A 26,347-nucleotide genomic window follows, 5' to 3' on the forward strand; every position below is an offset into this window, starting at 1 on the left:
CTCATAATTCATAAATCAAAAAAAAAAAAAAAAAAAAAAAAAAAGAAATTGGCAAAAGAAAATTGGAGTTGGAGTTTTCATTTAGTTTTGTTACCAAGTGTATCATAAGGAGATTTCTCCTCAATCCAATTAGAAGAAGTCCGAATCCCCCTAACATTAATTAAAGAGGTATTAGGGACGGTTTATGTACCGTCCCCTGTTCCACCGTCACTAATACTATTTGACAATGTTTTTTTTTTGGGACGGACATATTTTAGCCTTGATTTAAATATTTTATGATTATTAGGGACGGTCAGGCCATCACCGTCCCAAATATCCTTCTTTAGGGACGGTTTTTTCAAAACAGTCGTCCCTAGAAGCTACTTGTTTTGTAGTGGTTGGTGTCCCTTTTTCATAAAAATGGAGGAACGGATTATGGTTGTTTGAGGATTTTACATGAGCATAACTATATATGTGTTGGTCATGAATATTATTTTCATGTCATTCTTAAATTAAAATCATACGTTTTCGGTGTTTAAGTATGGTGGTAGGTGTTGTTATTGATAATTAAAGCAATTAAACAAGTACAGATGCCACTTTAACTAGTTGTCTCACTTTGAATGTTCCAAATAACTCAAATTTTGTTTGATTGATCAATCAATGATAATAGGAATCATTCTTTCGAATTTTACTTTCATTTTTACCTTCATTTTCTTCTACGATTTTCTCCAGTGATGCGAAAAAGTGAAAGATGCAATCTCCCACAATGGGAATTGGATGGGCAACTTATCTTCACCAAATATTGATGATGATGTGCTTTTTCTTTTCCTTTGCCAATATTTTCCTCTATTTCTTTTGTGCTTCCTATGATCATCATCATGTTGTGTAAATACATTTTGGTGGAGTTTAAGTGTGGAGATTTCCAAGAAGAAACAAGAAGGAAGCTGACGAGAGTTTTAAAGAGAAACCGAGAAGAAAAAAATGGCATCTCTGTAATATATGAGATCTTTATAACATTTAGCAATAAGCCAATAATGTAAGTCATTATTTACAATATGCCCCTATATGTTTTGCTACACGTCCTTTTTATTTTCCGTGATCGTGATTTGATCCTTCATTTCTATTATTTAACACAAACCACCCAAAGACAAAATCCTATTTTGCCGCCCCTTCTCCGTGCTGCCCCAAAGTCAACCTTCATTGACCTTCCCTCCGGGCCGGCCCTGGATTTTGCTGCCTAATCTCAAGCCAACTCAACCTCATTCTTAAATTCGTCAAAATCCCTCTCAAGATCTACCAATTCATCAATCTAATAACATCTGCAGCTGACTGAAACTGGGAACAAATTGGGGACGAAATGGTTTTCTTCTCGATCTAATTTTGTATTGGAAATCATGGTCGTTGGAAATCACCGAGATGTCAAGATATTAGATAGACCTGCAGAAGCCTATAAACATGCGACGTTATTTCCTACACACGTACGGGAAGGGCATAACTGTAATCCCAGCCTATCCAGGATATATCATTTAAAGAGATATTGACCAGTCAGCCCGAGATATTGACTGAGATAACGGATTTGGATGGAATCCGTTCAATAGGCTTAGATCTGTAAGAAATAAAAAAAGAAGCCTAGATTTGAAAACTATAAAAGGGTCCAAAACAGGCATATTTCTGTATATAATCCTAATTCATTTCCTTATCTTAATTCATTTCCCTATCTGTAGACTTTTGGTCGAAACACTGAATATTCTCCAGGAACGACACTCAGATTGACACGTATTTGAAAAGGCATTCCACGTTGAAACTTGAAGGATTGAACCATGGTCCATAGTTTAGTAGCTGGCAGCAGCATAGGGACTTGTTTGAGGCAACATGTTTGTCTCTATGCCTATAGTGTGTGGTCTGTATCTACACTGTCACCACTGGTATGTTTTTTTTTAAAAGAAAACTTAGGCAGAGCCTAAGGTAATAGATTGATAGCAATGCTAGTGGTGTCCTTGTTTTGAAAAAACATCAGACCCACTGCTAAGGTTCTTACAAGTAATACCCAAGTTTAGAACTTGGAGATTTTGGGTTCTATGAAGAAGTTTAAGACCTATTAAAACAAAAGATACAGGTTTTACATTCAAGACTGTTGCTTCATTCAATGTTTGTTTTTCCTTATGATAATTCCTGCTGAATCTTCCCTTATAGCTTTGGGATAGAGAGCATTGAAGTGTTCCAGAATTTAATTGGTTTCAGCTTGTATTTCAATGTTCATGTGCTTCTTTTTCTCTTCCCACTCAAACGCTAAGTCTGCTCCTCATGTGGCTCCTCCTGCTCCCCATTGACCTGTGTGTCCTCTGCTATCAACATAGTTTCCTGCAAAATCAGTGATAGTTAGTGCTGAGAAGAACTGATAAGTGTTAGGATCTTGAATAGTGCAGATTTTGATTAAGAAACCAAAAGTCTGCTTTTGAGGAGGGATCCCAACATAATTTCCTGTTGTTATATGGGGATCAGTATCATAAGTATTCCCCTGAGTATTCAGAGCATGGTAGGGCAAAGTGTGGATTCTGTTATGATCACATAGATGTTGTTGTATACTGAGAGTTGTATTCTTAGCATTTGGAGTAATGTTTTGGAATACTAGATCACATCTAGCCTTCCATATGAACCAGCAAGTGGTTGCATAAGTGCAGGTATTGTCACTGCAGCTAGCATTTTGAAACCAACTATCGAACCAATCCATGAAAAGAGTTTGGTGATCAAAAAGACCATGATTTCCACCTAACATGTGCTTCCAAACCTCAGTGGCATAAGGGCAGTTGAGGAACATGGGTGTCATTGTCTCCTCCCCACTATTGCATATTTTGCATATGGGATCAATATAGTGGAGAATGCTTGCAGTTTTAGCATTAGTTGGGAGGATTTCATGAGCGCATTTCCAGATAAAGATTTTAATGGTTGGTGCAACTTCCAAGTTCCATATAGCTCCCCAGTTTCTTGTTGTATGATCATTTCTATACAGGTTCTCTATTTTGGCTTTGTACAAAGCTTTAACAGAGAATTTTCCTGTGTTGTTGAGTTTCCAGTGCATGCTGTCTTCTTCCCTGGAGTGGATAACAAGATCACTAATGACTTGAGCAGTACCAGGACTGAAAATTTGCTGAATGAGTTGGAAATTCCATTCCTTTTGATCTGTCATTAAATGAGCAAGCAGTTGTATATAAGTAGGGAAGTTTGCAGGCTTTGTGAGCTTGTCAGTTGAGTCAGGTATCCAAAGGTCCTCCCAGATTTTGATTTTGTTACCATTGCATATTCTCCAGATACAGTGGTGTTGTATATTCTGAATTCCTTCAAGAACCCCTTTCCAAATCCATGAGTCTCCATCTTTGGCTTTGGTATTCATGTTTAGAACATTTCTCCCCAATAAGTATTTGGCATCCATCAATTTGTACCAGAGAGAGTTCTTATCCTATTCCAGCCTCCATCCTATTTTTGTTATCATGGCACTATTGAAGAGTTCCATATTCATGAACCCTAATCCACCAAGATCCTTTGGTTTGCATATAGCTGTCCAAGCTTTTGGGTAAAACCCAGTGGGTGTTCCAGATTTTTTTCCCTTAAAGAAATCTCTTTGTAAGTTTTTCATATCTTGACAAGTTTGCTTAGGTATTCTGAAGCAGTTCATTTGATAAATGCTGGCTGTGGAGGTGACAGATTTTATTATAACTTCTCTTCCAGTTGGATTTAGAGGGGAATTCTTCCAACTTGACAGGTTTCTCTTCATCTTATCCACTCCTGGTTTGAAAGATTGGATTTTGCTTTTGTGAGTAAATAGAGGAGAGCCTAAATATTTGTCATTTAAGGGGGAGCTTGAACTCCTAACAGATTGCAGATATGAGGCATTAGAGCTGGGTCAGTGTCTTTGCTGAAGAAGATACCAGATTTGCTGAAGTTGATGAGTTGACCAGAAGTATCTCCAAAGATGTTGAGGATGTCCTTGAGGTTTTGAGATTCAGTAGGATTTTCTTTGCAGAATACCATACAGTCATCAGCAAAAAGAAGCTGGTTTATAGATGGAGCATTCTTGCAGATTTTTACTCCAGAGATGATGCCCAAGTCTTCAGCATGAGATAGAGTTCTGGATAAAGCTTCCATGCAGAAAAGAAATAAGTATGGGGATAGAGGATCCCCTTGTCTGAGACCTCTAGAGGGATTAAAGAATTTATCAAGGGATCCATTTATCAGGACAACTGAAGAAGTAGTGGAGATGCACTGCATAATTTTGTTACACCATTCAGAGTCAAAGCCAATTTTAGTCATAATAGTATGAAGAAATTTCCAATCCACTCTATCAAAAGCTTTGGCCCTCTCAATATTGATTCTCATGGTTCCTTTATTGCCTTTGAGACCTCTTCTGGTTCTCATGTAGTGAATAATTTCATGGGATATAACTATATTATCAGCAATTTGTCTTCCAGGTATAAATGCAGACTGGTAGGGGGATATGATTTTGTTGAGAAGAGGTTTCATTCTTTGAGCTAGAAGTTTGGATATTATTTTGTAGGTGGTGTTGCAGAGACTAATGGGTCTGAAGTGGCTGGGGAAAGTTGGGTTTTAAATTTTTGGTATCAGGGATATAAGAGTGGAATTCATTTCTTTGAGAAGATGCCCAGACTTGAAAAAATGTTGTACCATTTTAATTAAGTCTTCTCCTACAATATCCCAGTTGGCTTGGAAGAAGTTTGGTAGAAAACCATCTGGACCTGGAGCTTTATCTTTGGCCATGCTAAAAAGAATAGTTTTGACCTCATGATTTTCAGGAATTCTGTTGAGAATGTTGTTATCAACATTGGTGACAATTGTAGGGATGAGGTTAATGATTTCATGGTTCATGTCAGGAGATTCAGAAGTAGCCATCTTAGAAAAATGGTTGGTGAAACATTGTTTTATTTCTTGGTAATACTCAATCCAATTTCCAATACTGTATTGTATAAAATCTATCTTGTTTCTTCTTAATATGCATTTTGTAGTTCTATGGAATAACTTGTATTCTTATCCCCTAATTTGATGAATTGATCTCTGTTTTTTGTCTTCCAGGATTTTTCTTCAATGTCTTGCCATTCTCTGAGAACTTGATTTGCAGTTTTTAAAGCTTCACCTCTGTTGTGCTTGAAGTAGTTTTCTTGTAGCCAATGTAGATGTTGCTTACTTTCTTCAATATTTGACTTTATGTTTCCATATACTTCTTTGTTCCAAACTTTAAGTTTCAGCTTAATGTCTTTGAGCTTTCTAGCAATGAGGAAAGGACTAGAACCAGACAGATTTCTTTGCCAGCACTAAAACCACTGGTATTTTTGAAAACAAACAAACATGACCTTCTTCTTTAATGTTCTTTGTTTTGTGTTGTACAATACTTGTTTTATATTGCCCGCCGTTCGTTTTGTGTCACACAGTCCAAAATGTACTTCCCCTCTCTAGTCTCTATTCTAATTTGTCATTTTCATTTTCATTTAGGGCCTTTTAACTCTGGCTGGCTGGCAATGGCAATGGCATGGGTAACTAGAAGTCGAAGCACTAGTTCTACGTTCCAAGAAATGTTGCTCAGCAATTAAGAGCAAGGAGTTTTGAATGCCGCAAAGTGATTTTATCGGTTGGTTCCCAAACTAACTTTTGAATTATCAAATTAAGACAAAAAGAAACTATTTTATCAGTTGGTAACTATTTTTAGCGTTCGGATACAAACCTGCCTCCCTAAATCAGAATCAGAATAATTTTGCTTCACAAAAAGTTACATTTTCAACTTCTAGAAGTTGTTTGAAATTTGACCCCCAAACTGATTTCTGACTTCTGGAAGTCGAAAAGCTATTTCTGATGTGCTATCCAAACCGGCTAATAGCACGTTTGGATACAAATATGCTTCTGACTTATGCTTCTCCAGAAGTAGAAGTCGAAAGCAATACTGTTTTGCTTCACAAAAAATCAACTTTTCGACTTCTAGAAGTCGAAAAGCTACTTCTGACGTGCTATCAAAAGAGGTTATAAAAGCGTTTAGATACAAATCTGATTCCGACTTCTGCTTCTCCAGAAGTCGAAGTAAGAAGCAAAATTATTAACTTTTTGACTTTTAGAAGTCGTTTTGAAATTCGACAGCCAAAGTAACTTATGACTTTTCGACTTTTAGAAGTCGACAAACTACTTCTGACGTATTATCAAAACAGACCATAAACCAAACCAAATTAAAGCCTTTTTCCAGTAGCAAGTACCGGTAGGCTAGAGATTATCTCATAAAAGTATAACATAGTTTTTACGCCGGCTTGTCAGGCCCTGCACAACCCACACTACGGCAGGCACATACTTGACATAAACATCCTCATAAAATTGGTGTGGTATCTAAACATTGGTTTGAGAACCAGGGATGCAAGGTTTTTTTATAAGTCAAAAATATCAAAACTTTCTCAGAGGGTGTTTGAATGAGATTGATTTCTGCTTCCGAGCAAGTATAATACACCATCTCAGCTTCCCAGTCAAGAATTTCTAGTTGCCAAACATCTTGTTAGTGTCTCTATGTGTCATATCATACTTCTCTGTGGTGTGTGATTTGCACGAAGCTTCACTCGACAGTAACAAAGAAAACTTGAACTTTTGCATGTTTGGTGTGTTAAATTTGCAAGTACATGCAACATCAATCAAAGTTATCAAATTGACCATCGGCCATGTGAACATGTCTAATACCCACCAAAACGAGACAAATCAAAAAGAACCTTTTCCATCGTTTGTATTGTGATACATGGCCAAACTATCTTATTACCTTTCATCACAACCATTCAATCACCACAACAAAATCCTTCAACCATTTTGCATCATATACGGTTGAATCAAAATGCAGCCAAATCTAGAGAGCCAGACAACACCAAGATAATATTATTAACGGCTATAAATATTTCTGCTACTTAACTCAAGATTTCATTTCATTTTTCTATCTACTTAGTTGCTACTCAACCAATTGATCTTCTAAAGAAAAAATGATGCTTAGAAGTTCATCCACACCACTTTTTTTTTTGATACAATCAGCTGGGCTAAAGCCCAAAAACAAAGCAAAAAAATAAAGCAAAAGGCACCAGGCCTAAGTCAAAACAAAAAACAGGAAAACCAAAGAAAAAAGTGCAACAAGCTCAAACAATCCTAAAATAAACTTTCCCAGCTTTATCTTCATGCAGAATTTCCTTAAACTATGAGCAGTAATTGCCACTTCCCTATCTGACAAACCTTTGATTAGGATGTTTACTAGCAAGAAAATCAGCTGCACGGTTTGTTTCCCTGAAACAGTGATCAAACTTGACAGTTTTAAATTTCCTAAGTAAATCTTGGACTCTTCTCCAAATATGCATCATATTCCAAGGTGGCTTTGGATTTTCACTTTTTAGGAGCATGTAGATAGTCATGGAATCAAGGCACCCATGGATATCCTGGCAGTTGTGAAAAGCAGCAAGCATAAGCCCCAGTTCAACCCCCTGAAGCTCATGAGCAGGAACAGAAATAGGACTACTGCCACCAATTTGACAACCAATAACATCCCCATTTTTATCTCTGAGAATAACACCACTCCCTCCAGATAAATCAGTTTTTGAGCCATCTGTATTCACCATGATAACATCACCCTCAGGTCTAATCCAGGTACAAGGGAGAGCAACCTTAGCAGTAAAACAACAATTTATATTCCAGTTATGCATAAATCTTCTATGAGATGAGTTGTCATTTAAATCTCGGGGGTGGGCACTCAGCTTCAACTGAATATCCTGAACAATCATAAGGCTAACCTGCAGAGTAGTGCACTTTTTTCCAGAGAAGATCATGTTATTCCTTTCCCTCCACAGTTCGTAAAAAAACCCAGTGAAAACTAGTTTCTTAATAGTGATAATTAAATTCGATCCAGCGAAATGTTCAATACACCAAGTAAGCTCATCTTTCCAAGTGGAGCAGGCAACTCTGTCATAACCTAACTTAAGAAGTAGGCCTTTCCAAATAATAGAAGCAAACATGCAGTCATGGAATAAATGTTCTTCAGTTTCATCACCTCCATCACACAGTACACAAGAAGGGTTTTCAATAAGACCCCATTGTTTTAATTTTGCTCTAGTCTTGAGCCTACCATGGAAAGCTACCCAAGTGATGAAAGATTTCCTGGGAATGTAGTTCTTGAACCAAACCAAAGAATGCCAATTCACTGGATCATTGTGGGTGGAAATAGTCTTGTAGGTATCTTTGATAGAGAAAACTTCATGAGAGTTAGGTCTCCATATAACAACATCAGCCTCTGCAGGGTTAAATTCCGCAGTAGCAATTTCAGAAACCACTTGCTGAGCTAGATCAGTATAAGCAGAAGGAAGGTGCCAAGAGGCATTATCAATATACTCAGAAACTGAAGCAGTTTTATCAGGAACTAATTCAGTAATAGTTTCAGATTCCACCCGATCTATTAATCTCCCTTTTGGATGTCAGATATCATCTAAGAAGTTAACTTTTGATTCATCCCCAAGAATGAAGCCAAACTGGTCCTTAGCAATGTCTATGAGTTCTAAAATTCTCCTCCAACACCCAGAGGAGTCTTGGGGAGTCTTGAGCTGCCAGAAATCCGTGTTCTTGATCAAGTTTCTCTGCACCCAGTGAGTCCATACATTTTGAGCCCCGGAAACAATGTCCAAAATATGTTTTAAATTTGCAGCCACATTAGTGAAATATAGATCCTGACTCCAAGACCACCCTCAACATAAGGAAGGCAGATAACATTCCAGCCAATTAAGTTTTATTTCTTGCCAAGATCAGAACCAGCCCAGAGAAATCTTTTGAAAATTCTATTTAGTTCTTTTATGGACCTTTTAGAAAGTATAAAACAGGATAATCAGAAGTAAACCATACCAGAGAGAACATATTTAATAAGCAAAATTCTACCAACGGGATGATTTTGCCTTCCAAGATTTGACTCTAGAGATAATTTTAGAAATTAAGGGAAGGCAATCTGCATAAGAAAGTCTAGTGGATAAGAGGGGCATACCCAAATATTTGACAGGGAGGGTATCCATAGAACAATCCAAACAAGCAACCATTTGATCAAGAGTATGAGGATCAATAGCTGAGGAGTAGATAGAAGACTTCTGCTTGTTTATCTCCATCCCTGAACAACTACTGAAATTATCAAGACAAGATTTAAGGACCATGAAAGAAGCAAGATTACCTTTAATGAAAACCAGAACATCATCAGCAAAGCGTAAGTGAGTGAGCTTGGTTAGGGAGTATCTGGGATGGAAGACATAAGTACCAGCAGTAAGTTGTTGTTGAATAATAATATTGAGAATTTCCATAACAATCACAAACAAGTAGGGAGAGAGAGGACTGCCTTGTCTGAGGCCTCTACCAGCACCAAAAAATCCATATGGAGATCCATTAATAAGGATAGAGTACTTTGGAGTAGAAAGACAAAGATAAATCCATTGAATGAACCTCTCAGGGAAACCATTTTTCTGAGGTCAAGAATGACAACAATCCAGTTAACAATGTCATAAGCCTTCTTGAGATCTATCTTAACAACACATCTAGGAGTTCCATTGGATCTATGGCAGTTCCTAACAAGTTCATGAGAGACCAAGATATTATCTTGAATAGCTCTCTCAGAAACAAAAGCAGATTGGTTTGAACTGATCAAAACTTTCATAATCTTCTTCATCCTCAAATAAAGGATCTTAGTGATGCACTTGTAGATAACATTGCAGCAAGCAATGTGTCTGAAATCTGTCACAACTGAAGGATTTGCATATTTGGAAACTAAAGTGAGAAAAATACTATTTACCTCCTTTAGCAATTTAGATTTGGAGAAGAAGTTCTTGATAGCAGCAACAAAATCATCACCAAAAATTGACCAACAAGCTTTGAAAAAGTAGCTAGAAAACCTATATGGGCCGGGAGCTTTGATAGAACCAATGGTAGAAAGAGCAAAAACAATTTCACCTCTAATAACATCTCTAACCAACTCATTGGCAGTATCTTGATCCACAACATGGTTAAAATTAAGGGATCACAGAGACTAGTATCACAATCCTGAAGCTTGAGTTCATCAAAAAGAAAAGAATAGAAATCCACACACTCCTTAGCTATAGGAATATCTTCATCCAGCTTCTCACCAGAATTAGAAGTAAGGGTTAAGATATTATTTCTGGATTTTCTTTCCTTAAGAGAGTTGTGAAAGAAAGAGGTATTTGAGTCACTAAGGTCAAGCCATTGCACCATTGACTTCTGCTTCAGCATAGATTCTTCATATTTAGCAAGAGTAGAATATTTAGAGACAGCTTCTCTCTCAATTTTAGCAAAAACATGACAGAAAGTAGCTTTTTGAACATTTTCTTGAGCACACTGCATCTCCTTTTTGGCTTCTAGAGTTTTAACAGATAGATGTTGGAACTTTTCTTTTTTCCATTTTATCAGAATATGCTTAACTCTTTTCATCTTGGACACAAGGACAAACATAGGATTACCCACCACCTTATGCTGCCAGGCTTCTCTAACAATCTCCATGAAATCAGGGTCTTCAGTGACAAAATTATAAAACCTAAAGGGTGGAGGGCCATGAAGAAGTTTTTTAAAAATAGAGGCTATAGCTGGGGAATGATCAGAAATACCTTGAGTTAGGAAATCAGCCTTTGAACTCTCAAAATGATGCAACCACTCCAAATTGACCATAACTCTATCAAGTTTTGAACCAATCCTACAACTCCCTTGTTGTTGATTCCACCAAGTAATAAAGCAACCAGAGAAAGGCAAATCAAGCAAACAAGCTTCATGAATACAATCTTGAAAATCAGAAGTTTGACTAGGACTAACTGGAGCACCTCCAACCTTCTCATTTGAATAAAGAATTGAATTGAATTAAAATCACCCAAGATCATCCAAGGCTTAGTATTGAAACTAGCAAAAGCTTTTATATCATTCCATAAAGAAATCCTTTGAGAAGTATCATTGAACCCATAAAAAAAAAGAAATAACAAAACTGAGGTTCCTAGAAGTTGAAACATCTAGAAAAATTATTTGAGAAGAAGAATGCAAGACAGAAATAGTAACATCAATAGGATCCAGTCAATCCAGATTCTGCCAGAAGGATCATGAATATAATTATCCAAAAAACTCCAAAAACCATTTATTCTTTTCCTTATTATGTCTTTATTATCACTCGAAACATGAGTCTCAAGTAAACCTACAATAGACAAGTTATTTTCTCTAATTAATCTACCCACCTCAGCCTGTTTATGAGGGTCATTTAAGCCCCTCATGTTCCATGTTGATGCTTTAAACGTCTTTAGGGATAGAAAGGTGAGCCTTCTTAGGCCTACCAACTTTCTTAGTGTCAGTAGCCCTTAACTAAAGTCCCTGAGGAGTAGAAGAAATGGTACTAAAAACTGTTAGTAATAAAAACTACCAAAATTTTTTATGGGATTGTAAATAGGAAATACAAAAAGGAATAAAGGATATATTTGTTTCCTTAATTATATAAATTTCATTAATATTTTAGATTGGATCCCACTAAAAAAGATTTTACAAATATAAAAACTTAAGGGTATATTAGAGAATTCATTGGAAAAAGATGACTATAAACAGAAGCTGGATATAATTTTGAAACAGACCAAAATGGAATAGAGGACGGTCTTTTTGAAACAGAGGGAGTAATTATTATGACAAGAACATATTTGTGAATAAAGATGAAATCCTTGACCAATATTTTTCATCCTTGATTTGTTACTTTTACTTATTTGTCTTTAGGTCAGCTTTAGAAAAATCAGAACCCCCCCCCCCCCCCCCCCCACCCATTGTTTTATATACGAAAAAAAACATAACATCCTAAGTCCTCTTTGTGGGAACAATACTTTTTTACCTAGTACTTCAATATATATTTTGTGAGTGAGAAAGTGTAATTGTTTTTGACGTGCTACGACAGTGATCACGAAACATTGTGACACATATTTAACAGGAAAATATTTCCCGTAAAAAGAAAAAAAAAATAATTGAGAATATACGGGATTAAAGAGGAGATCTATTATTGCTATGGGTATATAAAGAGTTTACTGGAGTAAGGGAAGGGAGACGGAGAGTTTGCGAGAGATTGGAGAGCTAGAAACGAGAGAGAAAAAAAGTTACAGAAATTCTTCCTGTTGCTACCGAACCAAGAACATGAAGAACATTAGGCCTCTAGAATCGTCATTGAAGTAGTCGTTTGTTTGACCATAGAAGTTCTGTATCGTTGTCTTTTCACTAGCGAAAAACCTTTAGTCCAAAACCCTAGACCTATCTCTCTTTTGCCAACGACAATAGTATTTTTCGTTACTTTTCTTTTAATTAGTTTCATAAAGATCTTCTGAAATCAGTGTTTTAATATTTTAGCATATAATTTGTTTAATAATTAGGAATGATATTTTCAATTTTAATGGAGTGAACCGTACTCGCTTTTTCTACTTGTAGAGTTCGTGCGATTGCGAAAAATAATACATTAACTTTTGGCGTTGCTGACGACGATTGAAAAATATTAATTTTGGTTCTTTACAATTTTGTGCTAATTAGGAATTTTTTTTATCCTAAATTTTACTTGGGGTATTTTCTTGTATTTAGTGTGCAGGTAATATTATGCATTAATCGTGGAATTGCCTAAACAATTTTTATTTATTCCTTTTGATTTTATTTCCTTTTGTATATATTTTTCCCTTTATTTATTTATTTTTAAAAAATATGTGCACACACCAATTGCATAGTCAGATTATAGAATTTAGGAAAACTCGTGGGATAGTAAGCTAAACCCGTGCCTTGGGTTTTATGGGAGTTACCAGCCGAAACTCCACAAATCTTAGCCTTGTACCGCCGACCAGTCTCTGACTGTAGATATATCTCGCCAAGATAACCCAAGTGCGCCTAAAATACTACAATTTATTGCTAAATACTTGTATTCTTACTTGTATATGTGCCCTTGGATACATGTAGGAGATATACTTGAAGAAAACGACCTTTTTGATTTGAGTCCGACCCGTTGCATGGATTTTGGTGGTACATCCGTTTTTGCTGAAATGGGTGGTAATAGGGAGAATGAGGTCCAGGTAAACAAAACCCTTAGAGATAGGATGAACCCTTCGAGAGTGGTACGTGACCAGGGGTAGTTTTACCATCTACTACTGTCAAATTTGACTTTAAACCAGGGACAATTGGCATGCTTCGTAAATATAGGGGGATAGAGAATGAGAACCCGTATACCCACGTAATAGACTTTGAAATGATTTTTGACACGATGAGTTATCCAAATGTCTCTACGTATGTGCTTAGGTTGCGTTTGTTTCCTTTTTCCCTTGAAGAGAGAGTCAATGATTGCTATCATTTCATTCCCTCTAAAACAATCACCACCTGGGATGGTCTTGTGGAGGATTTTTCTAAGAAGTTCTACCCACGTACCATAAGACTCCTTCTATTATGCAGTCTATCCAAACCTTTAAGCAGAAAATAGGTGAACACCTACACGATTATGTGACAAGGTTTAATGAATTTTTATACCAGTGTCCACATCACGGCTTTGAGAAATCCCACATGGCCCAAATTTTATATGAGGGACTAGATAGTGAAACTCGTGTGCATTTAGAAACAATTAGTGGTGGAGAGTTTACCCATCAAAACCCAGATGCATGTGAAAATGCGGGGGTCTAACAACCACACGCAACAATTCGTTTGGCAATCCGAGAGGACTTACTCCAGTACACTTTCTAGAGAATCAACTAGACAGTCAGACTCAATCTAGAATAAAGTATATAAAAGAGTTTAATATATCTAACTCTTAATTCAATCAGCAATCAGCAAATAGAAATCTGCGAGCCTGATTGAATATAAGAGGAGTAACTTGAACGGTGCCAAAGACCAATGTTCAAGTGTCAATCAATGTAAATCAACAACCCAAGGTTGGATATTCTAATTGATTGATCTTAACGCACAACCTGTGATATTTCAATTACATAAAATATAATGCGGAAAATAAATAACACAGACACCAAAATTTTGTTAATGAGGAAATCGAAAATGCAGAATAACCCCGGGACCTAGTCTAGATTGAACACCACACTGTATAAAGCCGCTACAGACACTAGCCTACTACCAATTAACTTCGGACTGTAGTTGAACCCTAATCAATCTCACACTGATTCAAGGTACAGTTGCGCTCCTTACATCTCTGATCCCAGCAGGATACTACGCACTTGATTCCCTTTGCTGATATCACCCACAACTAAGAGTTGCTACGACCCAAAGTCGAAGACTTGATAGACAAATCTCACACAGAAAAGTCTATAGGATTGAATAAATCTGTCTCCCACAGAAATACCTTAGAGTTTTTGTTCTGTCTTTTAATAAATCAAGGTGAACATGAACAAATTGATAAACCAGACTTATATTCCCGAAAAACAACCTAGTATTATCAATCACCTCACAATAAACTTAATCGACTAGCGAAACAAGTTATTGTGTAATCACAAATGATGAGACGAAGTTTGTTTGTGATTACTTTTCTATCTTTCCTATCGGAGATATAAAATCTCGATCCAATTATTTCAATTGCACTCAACACGATAGAAACAACAAGATCAGATCACGCAACTACAAAGATAATAGTTGGGTCTAGCTTCACAATCCCAATGAAGTCTTCAAGTCGTTAACCTACAGGGTCTCGAGAAGAAACCTAAGGTTAAAGGAGAATTGACTCTAGTTATGCAACTAGTAACACACAGGAGGTGTGGGGATTAGTCTTCCCAGTTGCTAGAGTTCTCCTTTATATAGTTTCCAAATCAGGGTTTGCAATCCAAGTTACCTTGGTAACAAAGCATTCAATATTCACCGTTAGATGAAAAACCTGATTCAACCAAGCTAATATCTTTCAACCGTTAGATCGAACCTAGCTTGTTACACACAAATGAAATGTACCCTCATTTAGGTTTATGTAACCGTACCTAAACGTGTACACCAGGTCGGTTCACAAATAGTTAACCGAGGTTAGCCATATGATTACTCTCATATCAACCTTATTCATCTTAACCATAACTAGTTCAAATGACTCAAATGAAACTAGTTAAAAAAATGTTAAATTGTATAAAAAACACAATCAAAACCAAATCGGTTTGATTCACTTGAATCAATCATGAACATTATAGCCACGGTTTGCAAAGATTGCGTTCCTTATAATTTAAATGTTTAAGTCCATGAACTGACCGATTTGAAAAAGTAACCAACTTAAGTATGCGTACGGGTATGCGTACTTAAGCAACCAGATTTGAGTTTGTTAAGTTTCCAAACTGACTAGTTTAGGAGTTTGTAATTCCCAAACCCATCAGATATTTTCGGTTCGAAAACTTCCGCCAGTATGCGTACGGGTACGCATACTTCTCTTGTCTCCTTCACCAATTTCGTATACACACATATGCATACTCTTGGCTCCCAGTTTATGGATTTATACACTAATGTGCTAACACAATGTATATGCTTATATCCAAAGATGGTTACATCATCAACTCTTTATTTCAATCATTGAAACATTCTTCTATAATGACAATAGCCGTTTTCACACACTATTAGCATCAAAGCAATTTTCAAGATATTGAAATAATCATTATCGAAACATTCCAATCCTACATCAAATGGATCACACAAACCATGTAAGATGTTACTCAACAATTTTCTCATGATATAAGATGAACTTGGTCGAAGCGAAAGCTTAACAACTCATATTTCGAGAAATATGTAAGCGAGATATACTCAGCTCGAAATCTCAAATGTGTATATAGGAAACTATATCGTAAAACGACTTATGTCTCAATATAGGAGATAGTAGAAATAAACTTTCCAGGTGATAGATGAGTTCAAATCTCCACACACCTTTTGTCGAAGAAGTTCCACAAGCTCCCCTTAGTAGTTCGCCGTCTTCAAGAGATGAACGCCGATATATCTAAGCTCAACTACACTATATATATCCTAGTCCGAGACATCTATAAATAGGCTAGAAATCAAGACTTTTAGTTTTGATCACTAACATTGACAAACATGCTTGAGATAGAAACGCATGCGAGTTCGGCCGAGCAATGCTCTAACAATCTCCCCCTTTGTCAATTTTTGTGACAAAACTATCAATACATATGAATTACAAAATAGATAAAAATTGTAGCTTCCCATCCACATGCTTGATCTCCTTGGAATCTTCAACGCGACTCGAAATCTTCGTCACTGCCAAGTACTCAATGATCCTAAAGGTTGTAAGTTCAGCATCACAGTTGTTGAAGATCCGTAGCTATAACAATGAGAAAACAAAATGCTCTCAATCTTTGTTATACAATGTCATAATATTATTACACAACATCGAAGTTTAATTGTATCACAACTTTGACAACAATACTATGGTGATATTCATCAGTCCCCCTTAGTCAATACTTTATCTCAACATGAAAAGCACTCCCCCTTACATAATGATCCGTAAACCATATGGCAAAGGTACGAAAACTAGTGGGATCCTCATGAAATTTTCACGGAGATACTTCATGACTAAAAGAGAATACCATACCAACTTATTTAGATGCAATCATAAAGCTGAAGCTAAATGCATTCATCAAGGAGTTAATAAAGATACAAGATAACACCTAATATTCCACAGCCGCACTCCCCACAATGATTTGGCAATTAATCACAAGTTTAATATGAACTCCCTCCCATAAAATGTCATCCCCGAAGGAACAACAAAGTCGACCTTACTTTCACTAGAAAAGAAGGATTTCTTTTGGACAAAATCAAATCACATGAAAAACATGAATTTGAATCCAAAATATTCAATTGAAATAACCACAAGAGTACCCATGATTAGTTCAATCGGAAAATACAACCAGATTAATAATCACAAGAAAACCGACAATTAATTTAATTGAAATACACAACCAAATTGACCACAATGTGATCAATTTAATTGGTCATGCTCCACATAAGAGAACTTACGGAGCACCAACTAAAATAACCAAAAGAGAAGGATTAATTTAGTTGGTCATGCTCAAACATAAGGAACCTTCCGCAACAACAACTAAGTTAATCATAAGAGAATGATCAACTCAATCGTTTATGCTCTAACACAAGAAACCTTACGGAGCAACATAGTATATGTATAAAAATATGGATCGGAGATCGACCAATACTGCGGAATAAACAAGGATTCATCCTATTTTCCATCACTATTTGCACAATGACACACAATAGACGTAATCCTTGTAAACAAAAGATTTATCCTTTCTTCCATCAAAACAATGACATAAAAGGCTTTAACTTTTGTAATGTCAAAAGTTCATTCTATCTTTCATCAATACATTCATACCAACATAATAGAGATAACTTTTGAACAAGTATGGGACAGTCACCGGTTCACGGACGTAAACAACATATCCCATAACAATTTGCAATATATAAAATCATAAAGATTAAAATTGCAAAAATCATCTTCCAAAAACTTAGAATTTAAATAAATAAATCTAAAAACATGAAGATGAAAATCGTTGGACATAGCTATGTGTACTCACAATAATGGCTATTCCAAACCCTAGTTATTCTTCTAAAAACACAAGAAATAAATTCTCATAAGAAGATTTACTAGACATTGAGACCTCTGAAGAATTCTTTATCGTCCCCGAACTCATTGTCGTCAACAGCCATTGGTACATAGGGTTCATGGAGAAAGGAGTCAATTCCAAAAAACCTTCTAGGATGATGATGTCGAACCAGGGTCTTCTGAATTTCGAGAGTTCTCATAACAAAAGCATGTATTTGTTTAATCTCCTTCCTTGCTTCCTTCAATTCTTCAAGAACATCAGAAAACTTCTGAGAATTTGAATGAACAACTCTTGGCTTCCTCACATTCCTTCTCTTTCTTTTCAAAGTTGGAGGCAATGGAGATTTTTCTTTTCCTTCATGATTGATGGCTTAACAATCATATTAACATCTTTTCCATCAGAACATATGATGCTTGGAGTCTCCATACGCGTATGGGTTTGTGAGAGGAAATCACAATATAAACTCAACAGGCAGTCTTAAGATGAAAAAGAGTTTCAGAGAAGGAAAAAAAAGAATGTAGGGTCACGGAACCTTAAACAGCACAGGTTCACGCACGCACAATTCACAATCCTAAAGAGAGTAGAATTATCGAAAATAACCCTCTTTTGATAAACAGGGAGGTTCCTTCCAATATCAATTAGATATGAAAGAATTCCAAATCATACAACAAATCTAAGAAAAGCAAAACAAAAAGTGTTTTTTTTTTTCCTTTTAAGCCTGAGGTGTGCACAATCTTGTCTCTTTTAATCAGGCACATGAGACAAGATGCACCAAAAAATAACTATTTTTCCACTGTGACCCTTTTGAAAGGAATTCATAGATCCCTGTCTATCAAAATATTTAGACCATACTCTTTTCTCTATGTCTTGACCTATCTTTGGAAACCAACTTCTTTGAAGAGGATAAAATCTTACATACCTCAGCGGTTTTTTGAACAAGTTTGAGCTTGTTTGCTAGGAGATTTGCTCTTCGTTGAAGTCTCTTGACATGTCTCATCTTGTGTTTATACTTGAAACACTTTGAAAGTTCATGACCTTTGAGTGAACAATAAGAGCATGTCAATGGATAAGCTGATTCAGACTCCCGAGATGTGCAAGCTGCTAGGCACAGAGTGGAACCTGAAAAATCAGACAGGGAGTTTCCAACAGAAAGGTTAATTTCTTCTTCCAGATTGGTTGAGTTTATTTCTGGAAGAATATCAAGATTGATGTATGTATTGATACAGTTATCAAAATCGATATATTTTTCGTCTTCATTGGAATCATAGTGATCAGACATTTCATTAAGAGTTGCAGCAAGACCTTTGTTTCCAGTGTATTTTCTACGGTTCGGACATTCATTTGCAAAATGACCAAAACCTTTACATTTAAAGCACTGTGGCACATCCTCGTCACCAGCCTCGTCAGCATCCCTGTTTTTAGGAGGAATGCGATTGTGAGGTTTAACTGACGACCTAGGTGATAGAGGCATTTTTGTGTCTAATTTGTCCTCAATGTTTCGTATTGTTAGTACTCGTTTTCGTCCTTATTATGGTGTTTTGTGTGTTTGTAGGTATTTTTTGGAAATAAATATTGTTGGAAAATTCAGTTCGAAAAGTTTCTCGGAGCACTCCCCGGAGGACATTTGCTATACGGACTCCCACTTTTGCTATGTGTCACCCACGGCTATGTATATCCCATTTGTCCACAACATCCATTTGTTATTCGGCACCCAGGACGTTGGATAAGGGATAACCATCTTCTTCATTTCAAAATTATGTTTTGGCGGGAAATATTTGGTTTCAATGGCAGAACTAGGGTTGCGAATTTGAGCTTGTTTCAGCGAGACTAAAGAGATGGAATTGTTTGGGTATCTTCCTTTGAGCCTAACAAGATTGTTTTGGGTCTTTGGTTCGATGGATTTTGGCTAGAACTCGAGTTATAAGAAATCAGGGAGTAAAGCTGGCTAAATTAAGGTTGGAGTTTTTACACAACTCAGTGAGACTCAACGGCTCAGATTGATTGGGTTTGTTCCTCTGGTGTTAACAGGCATGGTATGGTTGATATTTTCGGTTCAAATTGGCTAGATTGTCGGTGGGAAGAAAACAGACGTGCGTGTGCAAGAGAGGAGATATTCACGGGATTCGCATGAGTTGGAGAGAGTTTGTGCATGTTAGGAAGATTCTACCAACCATTTGGATCGTGACAGAGATAAATAAGGAGATTTTGCAGCTGTATAACGCATGCAGGAGCAGAAAAGGGAAATAATATTATTCCGTGTCTGACAGAGTTATTGAGAATTATCCTGGAGTTATGACAGCGATTCTTAGGCTCTGTGGAGTATATAAAGAGTGTTCAGAGGTCATAGAATGGTTACGAAGTGATTAGGGAGAGTTCAGAGCATTACAAAGTGAGAAAATCAAGCTGCAGAGAATCGCCATTTTTTGCTGTTGTGAAGAACATAAGACGCACAACAGACAGTCGTATTTGCTACAGTGACTACGACAGTTCGTTCATATCGTATAACTATTATAAATCCGGTTTTTAATAGTTTTTCTCCATTTCATCATTTGTACACCTCCTTTGAGAAATAAAAATGAATTTTGAGCGTGTTTCCAAGATGATGTGCTAATTCTCTCACAACCAAGGAAATGAGGAAGCTATTTACGCATGAATATAACTGTTACAAACCCGGTTTTTCATTATTTCTCCCTTATTGATCATTTGTAAACCATTTTTGAGCATAAATGAATTTCGAGCGTGTTTCCAACATGATGATGTGTTAATTCTCTCACAACCAAGGCAATGAGGAAGCTATTTACGCATGAATAATTGGTAATTATTTATTTTCTCTAATTTATAATTTATAATTCACTCAATCACTGCGTTTGCAGAGTTTTTAATTGTTTGCATAATTTTCTTCTTTAGTTGTGATTCAATTAGATAGGTTATACTTTGTTTAGATAGTCTATGCTTAGGGGATACAATTAATATTTTAGAATTTGCCAGATTATATGTGAATTGATAAATAAGGTACTTAAAAGATAATTAGAGTTTTGGATTATTTACCATAATTTATTCATGTGTAATAGTGGAATCAGTGTCTTGGTCATTCCTAATATCTTAAAATCAAATTTTAAGTTTAGTTTTCTTTATTTTTAAGTTTTATTAAGTCTAGAATCTTTTGATTTCACAAGCCTCAACGAACCTATTACTACAACAATATTGAGATCACATCAATTTTTGGCATCGCTGCCGGGGAGTCCAACTTTAATGATGTATTGGAGGTTTTTAAGCTGGTTACTATCAACCTACCATTGTTGGATGCGGTTAAGCAGATTCCCGCTTATGCCAAGTTTCTTAAGGACTTGTGTACACGAAAACGTAAGCTTAGTGTCCAAAAGAAAGCCTTCCTAACTAGTCACGTGAGTTCCATTATTCAGAATACCACTACTCCTAAGTATAAAGACCCAGGGTCCCTTACTATTTCTTGCACAATAGGTAAATATCGTGTTGAGAAAGTTTTGCTTGACTTAGGAGCCATTGTGAATTTACTTCCATACCATGTGTACCTTAAGCTAGGACTTGGTGAGATGAAACCTACCCAGATGACACTTGAGTTAGCTGATAGGTCCGTTAAAATTCCTCGTGGTGTGATCGAGGATGTTCTTATTGAGGTCGACAAGTTTATTTATCCAGTGGATTTTGTTATCCTAGATACCCAACCTGTCTCTGACCCAGAGAACCAGATACCGGTGATTTTAGGTCGCCCATTTTTAGAAACATCCAATGCGATCATTAATTATCGAAATGGTATTATGAATTTTTCTTTTGGTAATATGCCTATTGAGCTGAACATCTTTCATATTATTAAGCTACCCTCTGAACTAGATGATTCGATCATTGAAGAAGTGAACATGATAGGAACATTAGTCGAGGAATCATTACCAAACACGTTGATAGAAGATCCATTAGATAAATGCCTAGCTCACTTTGGGATTTATTTTGATGATGATAATGTGATTAATGAGGTGAGTGCTTTGTTAGATTCAACCCCTTTGATAGACACTGGAAACCTAAGTTCGAACCTCTACCCGTTTCTGAGTCTACCCTAGTTCCTTCGTTGGAAAAGCCTCCTAAATTAGACCTTAAACCATTACCGGATACCCTCAAGTATGTATTTTTATGCCCATCTGAAACTTTACCTGTGATTATAGCATCCGACTTGGATAGTGATCAGGAAAGTAGGCTAGTAACAGTCCTTCAGAATAACAAGGAAGCTTTAGGGTGGACCGTAGCAGACATTAAGGGTATAAGTCCTATTGATTGTATGCATCATATCTATTTAGAGAATGATACCAAACCTTCTAGGGAGATGCAACGTCGACTGAACCCTAATATGAAAGAAGCAGTTCGAACCGAGGTTCTGAAGCTGTTAGATGCATGCATTATCTACCCCATTTCAGACAGTAAGTGGGTCAGCCCCGTTCAGGTTGTTCCCAAGAAATCTGGTACTACTGTAGTCCAGAATGATAACAATGAGTTAATCCCAACCCGAATGACCACGGGTTGGCGTGTCTGTATTGACTATAGAAAATTGAACAAGGTCACTAGGAAGGACCACTTTCCCCTTCCCTTCATCGACCAAATACTAGAGAGATTAGCTGGACGTAGGTATTATTTCTTTTTAGATGGATACTGCGGTTATAATCAGGTTCTTATTGCCCCAGAAGACCAAGAGAAAACCACTTTTACCTGTCCCTTTGGTACCTTTGCGTATAGATGCATGCCTTTCGGGCTATGTAATGCCCCTGCGACCTTTCAGCGTTGTATGTTGAGCATATTTTCTGACATGGTAGAACGGCACTTAGAGGTCTTTATGGATGATTTTTCAGTGTTTGGTTCGTCTTTCGATGAGTGCTTGCATCATTTTTCATTATTTTTGACTAGGTATAAGGAAAAGAATCGAGTACTTAATTGGGAGAAATGTCACTTCATGGTTCGTTCAGGAATTGTTCTAGGGCATATCGCATCTTCGAAGGGTATAGAGGTAGATAGAGCCAAAGTTGACCTTATTAAAACTTTACCGGTCCCAAAAACCGTAAGAGATATTAGGTCATTCTTAGGGCATGCTGGTTTTTATCGTCGATTCATGAAGGATTTTAGCTTGATTTCTAGACCTCTTTGCAATTTGCTTGCAAAAGATGTTAAGTTTGACTTTGATGATGCATGTTTAGAGGCTTTTGAGAAGCTTAAGACTTTACTCACTACCGCCCCCATAGTCCAGGCACCCAACTGGAACCTACCCTTTGAGATCATGTGTGATGCTTCAGATTATGCTATTGGTGTTGTGCTAGGTTAGCGAGAAAAAAAATTACTTCATGTGATTTACTATGCTAGCAAAACTCTGAATGATGCCCAGTTGAACTATATCACTACCGAGAAGGAACTGTTAGCCATTGTGTTTGCCTCAGACAAGTTTAGACCCTATCTCTTAGGTTCTAAGATCGTCATATATACTGATCATGCTGCTTTGAAATATCTTTTGTCTAAGAATGATACAAAACCTAGATTGGTTAGGTGGATCCTTTTGTTGCAAGAGTTCTATCCAGACATTAGAGACAAAAATGGTGTCGAAAATGTAGTAGCAGACCACTTGTCTAGGCTAGTTTTGGATACCCTTAATGATTCTCCTCCAGTTAGGGATAGTTTTCCTGATGAACAACTGTTCTTTGTTACCCAATCACCTTGGTATGCGAATATAGTGAATTATCTTGTTACTGGCCGAATGCCCCAACATTGGGGTAAATAAGATCGTTCTAGGTTTTTATCCGAGGTTAAGCACTTCTTTTGGGATGATCCTTATTTGTTTAAGTATTGTCCAGACCAGATTATTAGGAGATGTATACATGAGAGCGATCAGTCCAGTATTATTTCCTTTTGTCATGATCATGCTTGTGGGGGTCACTTTAGTGCTAAGAAAACTTCTGCTAAGATATTGCAGTGTGGATTCTACTGGCCTTCGTTGTTTAAATACTCCCATAGTTACTGTGTTACTTGTGAGCGTTGCCAGATTTTGGGAACCATTTCCCGTAGGAGGTCTTTGATGTGTGGGGTATTGACTTTATGGGTCCATTTCCTAATTCTTTTGGTAACCTATACATCCTTGTCGCTGTAGACTATGTCTCTAAGTGGATTGAGGCGGTCGCGCGTAAAACCAATGACCATAGGGTTGTGATTGAGTTCTTGAAAAATAATATACTTACACGTTTTGGTACACCGCGAGCTATAATTAGTGACGGAGGGTCGCACTTTTGTAATGAGACTTTTAGGCTTCTGATGAAGAAATATGGTATTACACATAAGGTAGATACTCCATATCATCCACAGACTAGTGGTCAGGTAGAGGTTTCCAATAGGGAGATAAAACGTATATTAGAGAAAAGAGTTAATCCTAATCGGAAAGACTGGCCGTCTGGGCTTACTGATTCCTTATGGGATTATCGTACTGCGTTTAAGACCCCCATTGGAATGTCGCCTTATCGGCTTGTGTATGGCAAGGCATGTCATTTACCTGTTGAGTTATAACATAGAGCTTATTAGGTTGTTAAGCAGCTAAATTTTTCACTTGACAAGGCAGGAGCCCATAGGAAACTCCAGCTCAATGAGTTGGACGAGATTCATATAGATGCTTACGATAGTGCGAAGGAGTATAAGAACAAAATGAAACTTGTGCATGATAGAAATATTTTACGGAAGTCATTTTCTCCAGGTCAAAAAGTTCTTCTGTATGATACCCGCTTGCATCTTTTCCCTGGGAAGTTACGTTCTCGGTGGACGGGTCCTTTTATTGTTCGCACTATCTTTCCTCATGGAGCTGTTGAAATTGAAACACCGGATGGTAGTAGTTCTTCGAAGGTTAACGGTCAGAGATTGAAACCCTTTTTAGAGCCCTTTCCTATAGGTGATGTTGAGGAGGTCCCTGTGGAGGACCCTGTTTACCCTTGATTGACCATCGAGGCAGTTGTATGTTGTATATTAGTTTTTGATTTTCTTCACCCAGGTACTATCTTTCCAACTTCTCCTCGTGTTATTTTACTTTTGGTACTGCTCTTTCATTAGAAACATTGAGGACAATGTTAGATTGAAGTTTGGGGGTGGGGAAGAACTTTTTAGTCGCATTTTTGAAACTTCTACAGTCACATAGTATCCGAATCTCTCTCAGTAGAAACTTATCACAATGTAGTCATAGTTACTGGATTACGACTCTCTCTCAGTAGAAACTTATCATCATCAACAAGCGAAGCGACATCAAAATCTATGAAGAAAGTTGAATACGGTTAAGGTTTAGAAGCAACAATAGAAAAGAATAATTCAAAAATCAAAGTTTAATACTTAGTTACAAGAAGTTATAAAAGCAAATGATATAAGTTGTTGGAATTCATGATACCAAGACATCACAAGTTGCGAAGATCCAATTTTTTAAAGTCCTTATCTCATGACCATGTAAATTTTTGTCTTGTAATTTTTGTGTCACAAATTTTTTTAAAAAAAATAAATCATCATTATGTTCTTTTTGTTCTATAATTAGTTTTTTGTTCAATAAGGACATAGGGAAGTAAATTTTTTTAAGTCAAGCAAGAAATCGAAGAGAAGAGTTAATTGTCAAGATTCTATGAGGTTCGATAGTTTATCATCAACAATTGAAGACCGAAGAATACGTTGTTTCTACTGAGCACTATGAGAGAGTCGAAGAAAGATACATTTGGTTGCTTTGTTAGTCCGCTTTCAATTTGGCACAAGATCTTTCTAGCACTGGTTTAACTCATCACACGTAATTAGTCCAGCTGTGTAGAAGATGTCCCTATCATCTTTATCTCTCTCCTAATCTTATCCGGCTGTAAATCAACGGACGCATCTTACAATGTTTATCTAGCTGTGTAGCGGATATCTCTTTATCTAGCAGTATTGCGAATGTGTCTCCCCTTTTCTTTAGTCACCTTTAGAGATGACACCTTTAATTTCTATGGCATTCTAGTTACTTGGAGATAGGTTGAGAATTTGTATGTCCTCATAGCTCTTTGGATACTTGTGACCAATTAGAAGTCATGGTTTTTTTGGTACACCTTTGGTAAACCCTCCCGATATTAACTCGGTTTTCTTTTTTATTAGTTTTGCTCGAGGACTAGCAAATAATAAGTTTGGGTGTATTTGATAGACGCATTTATGTGTCTAATTTTGTCCTTAATGTTTCGTATTGTTAGTACTCGTATTCGTCCTTATTATGGTATTTTGTGTGTTTGTAGGCATTTTTTGGAAATAAATATTGTTGGAAAATTCGGTTCGAAAAGTTGCTCGGAGCACCCCGGAGGACATTTGCTATACAGACCTTCACTTTTGCTATGTGTCACCCACGGCTATGTGTAGCCCATTTCCACAACACCCATTTTTTTTCCACATCACCCATTTGTTATTCGGCACCCAGGACGTTGGATAAGGGCTAACCATCTTCTTCATTTCAAAAATTATGTTTTGGCGGGAAATATTTGGTTTCAATGGAAGAACTAGGGTTACGAATTTGAGCTTGTTTCAGCGAGACTAAAAAGCTGGAATTGTTTGGGTATCTTCCTTTGAGCCTAACAGGATTGTTTTGGGTCTTTGGTTCGATGGATTTTGTCTAGAACTCGAGTTAGAAGAAATCAGTGAGTAAAGATGGATAAATTAGGGTTGGAGTTTTTACGCAACTCAGTGAGACTCAA

The 26,347-nt window shown here is 36.8% G+C and overlaps 1 protein-coding gene across 1 annotated transcript; it reads right to left on the minus strand.

The window, feature by feature from the left end:
* Positions 1 to 7,220: 7,220 nt before the first annotated feature.
* LOC113278933 lies at positions 7,221 to 11,285 on the minus strand. Its single transcript, XM_026527654.1, has 5 exons — positions 11,250 to 11,285; positions 10,104 to 10,854; positions 9,340 to 10,005; positions 9,020 to 9,199; positions 7,221 to 8,386 (listed from the first exon to the last, which is right to left on the minus strand). The coding sequence occupies exons 1-5, from the start codon at positions 11,283 to 11,285 to the stop codon at positions 7,221 to 7,223; spliced, it is 2,799 nt and encodes a 932-aa protein (XP_026383439.1).
* Between the last annotated feature and the right edge of the window lie 15,062 nt (positions 11,286 to 26,347).

Source organism: Papaver somniferum, chromosome 5, assembly GCF_003573695.1.
Source record: "Papaver somniferum cultivar HN1 chromosome 5, ASM357369v1, whole genome shotgun sequence".
In the NCBI taxonomy this organism is placed as follows: domain Eukaryota; kingdom Viridiplantae; phylum Streptophyta; class Magnoliopsida; order Ranunculales; family Papaveraceae; genus Papaver; species Papaver somniferum.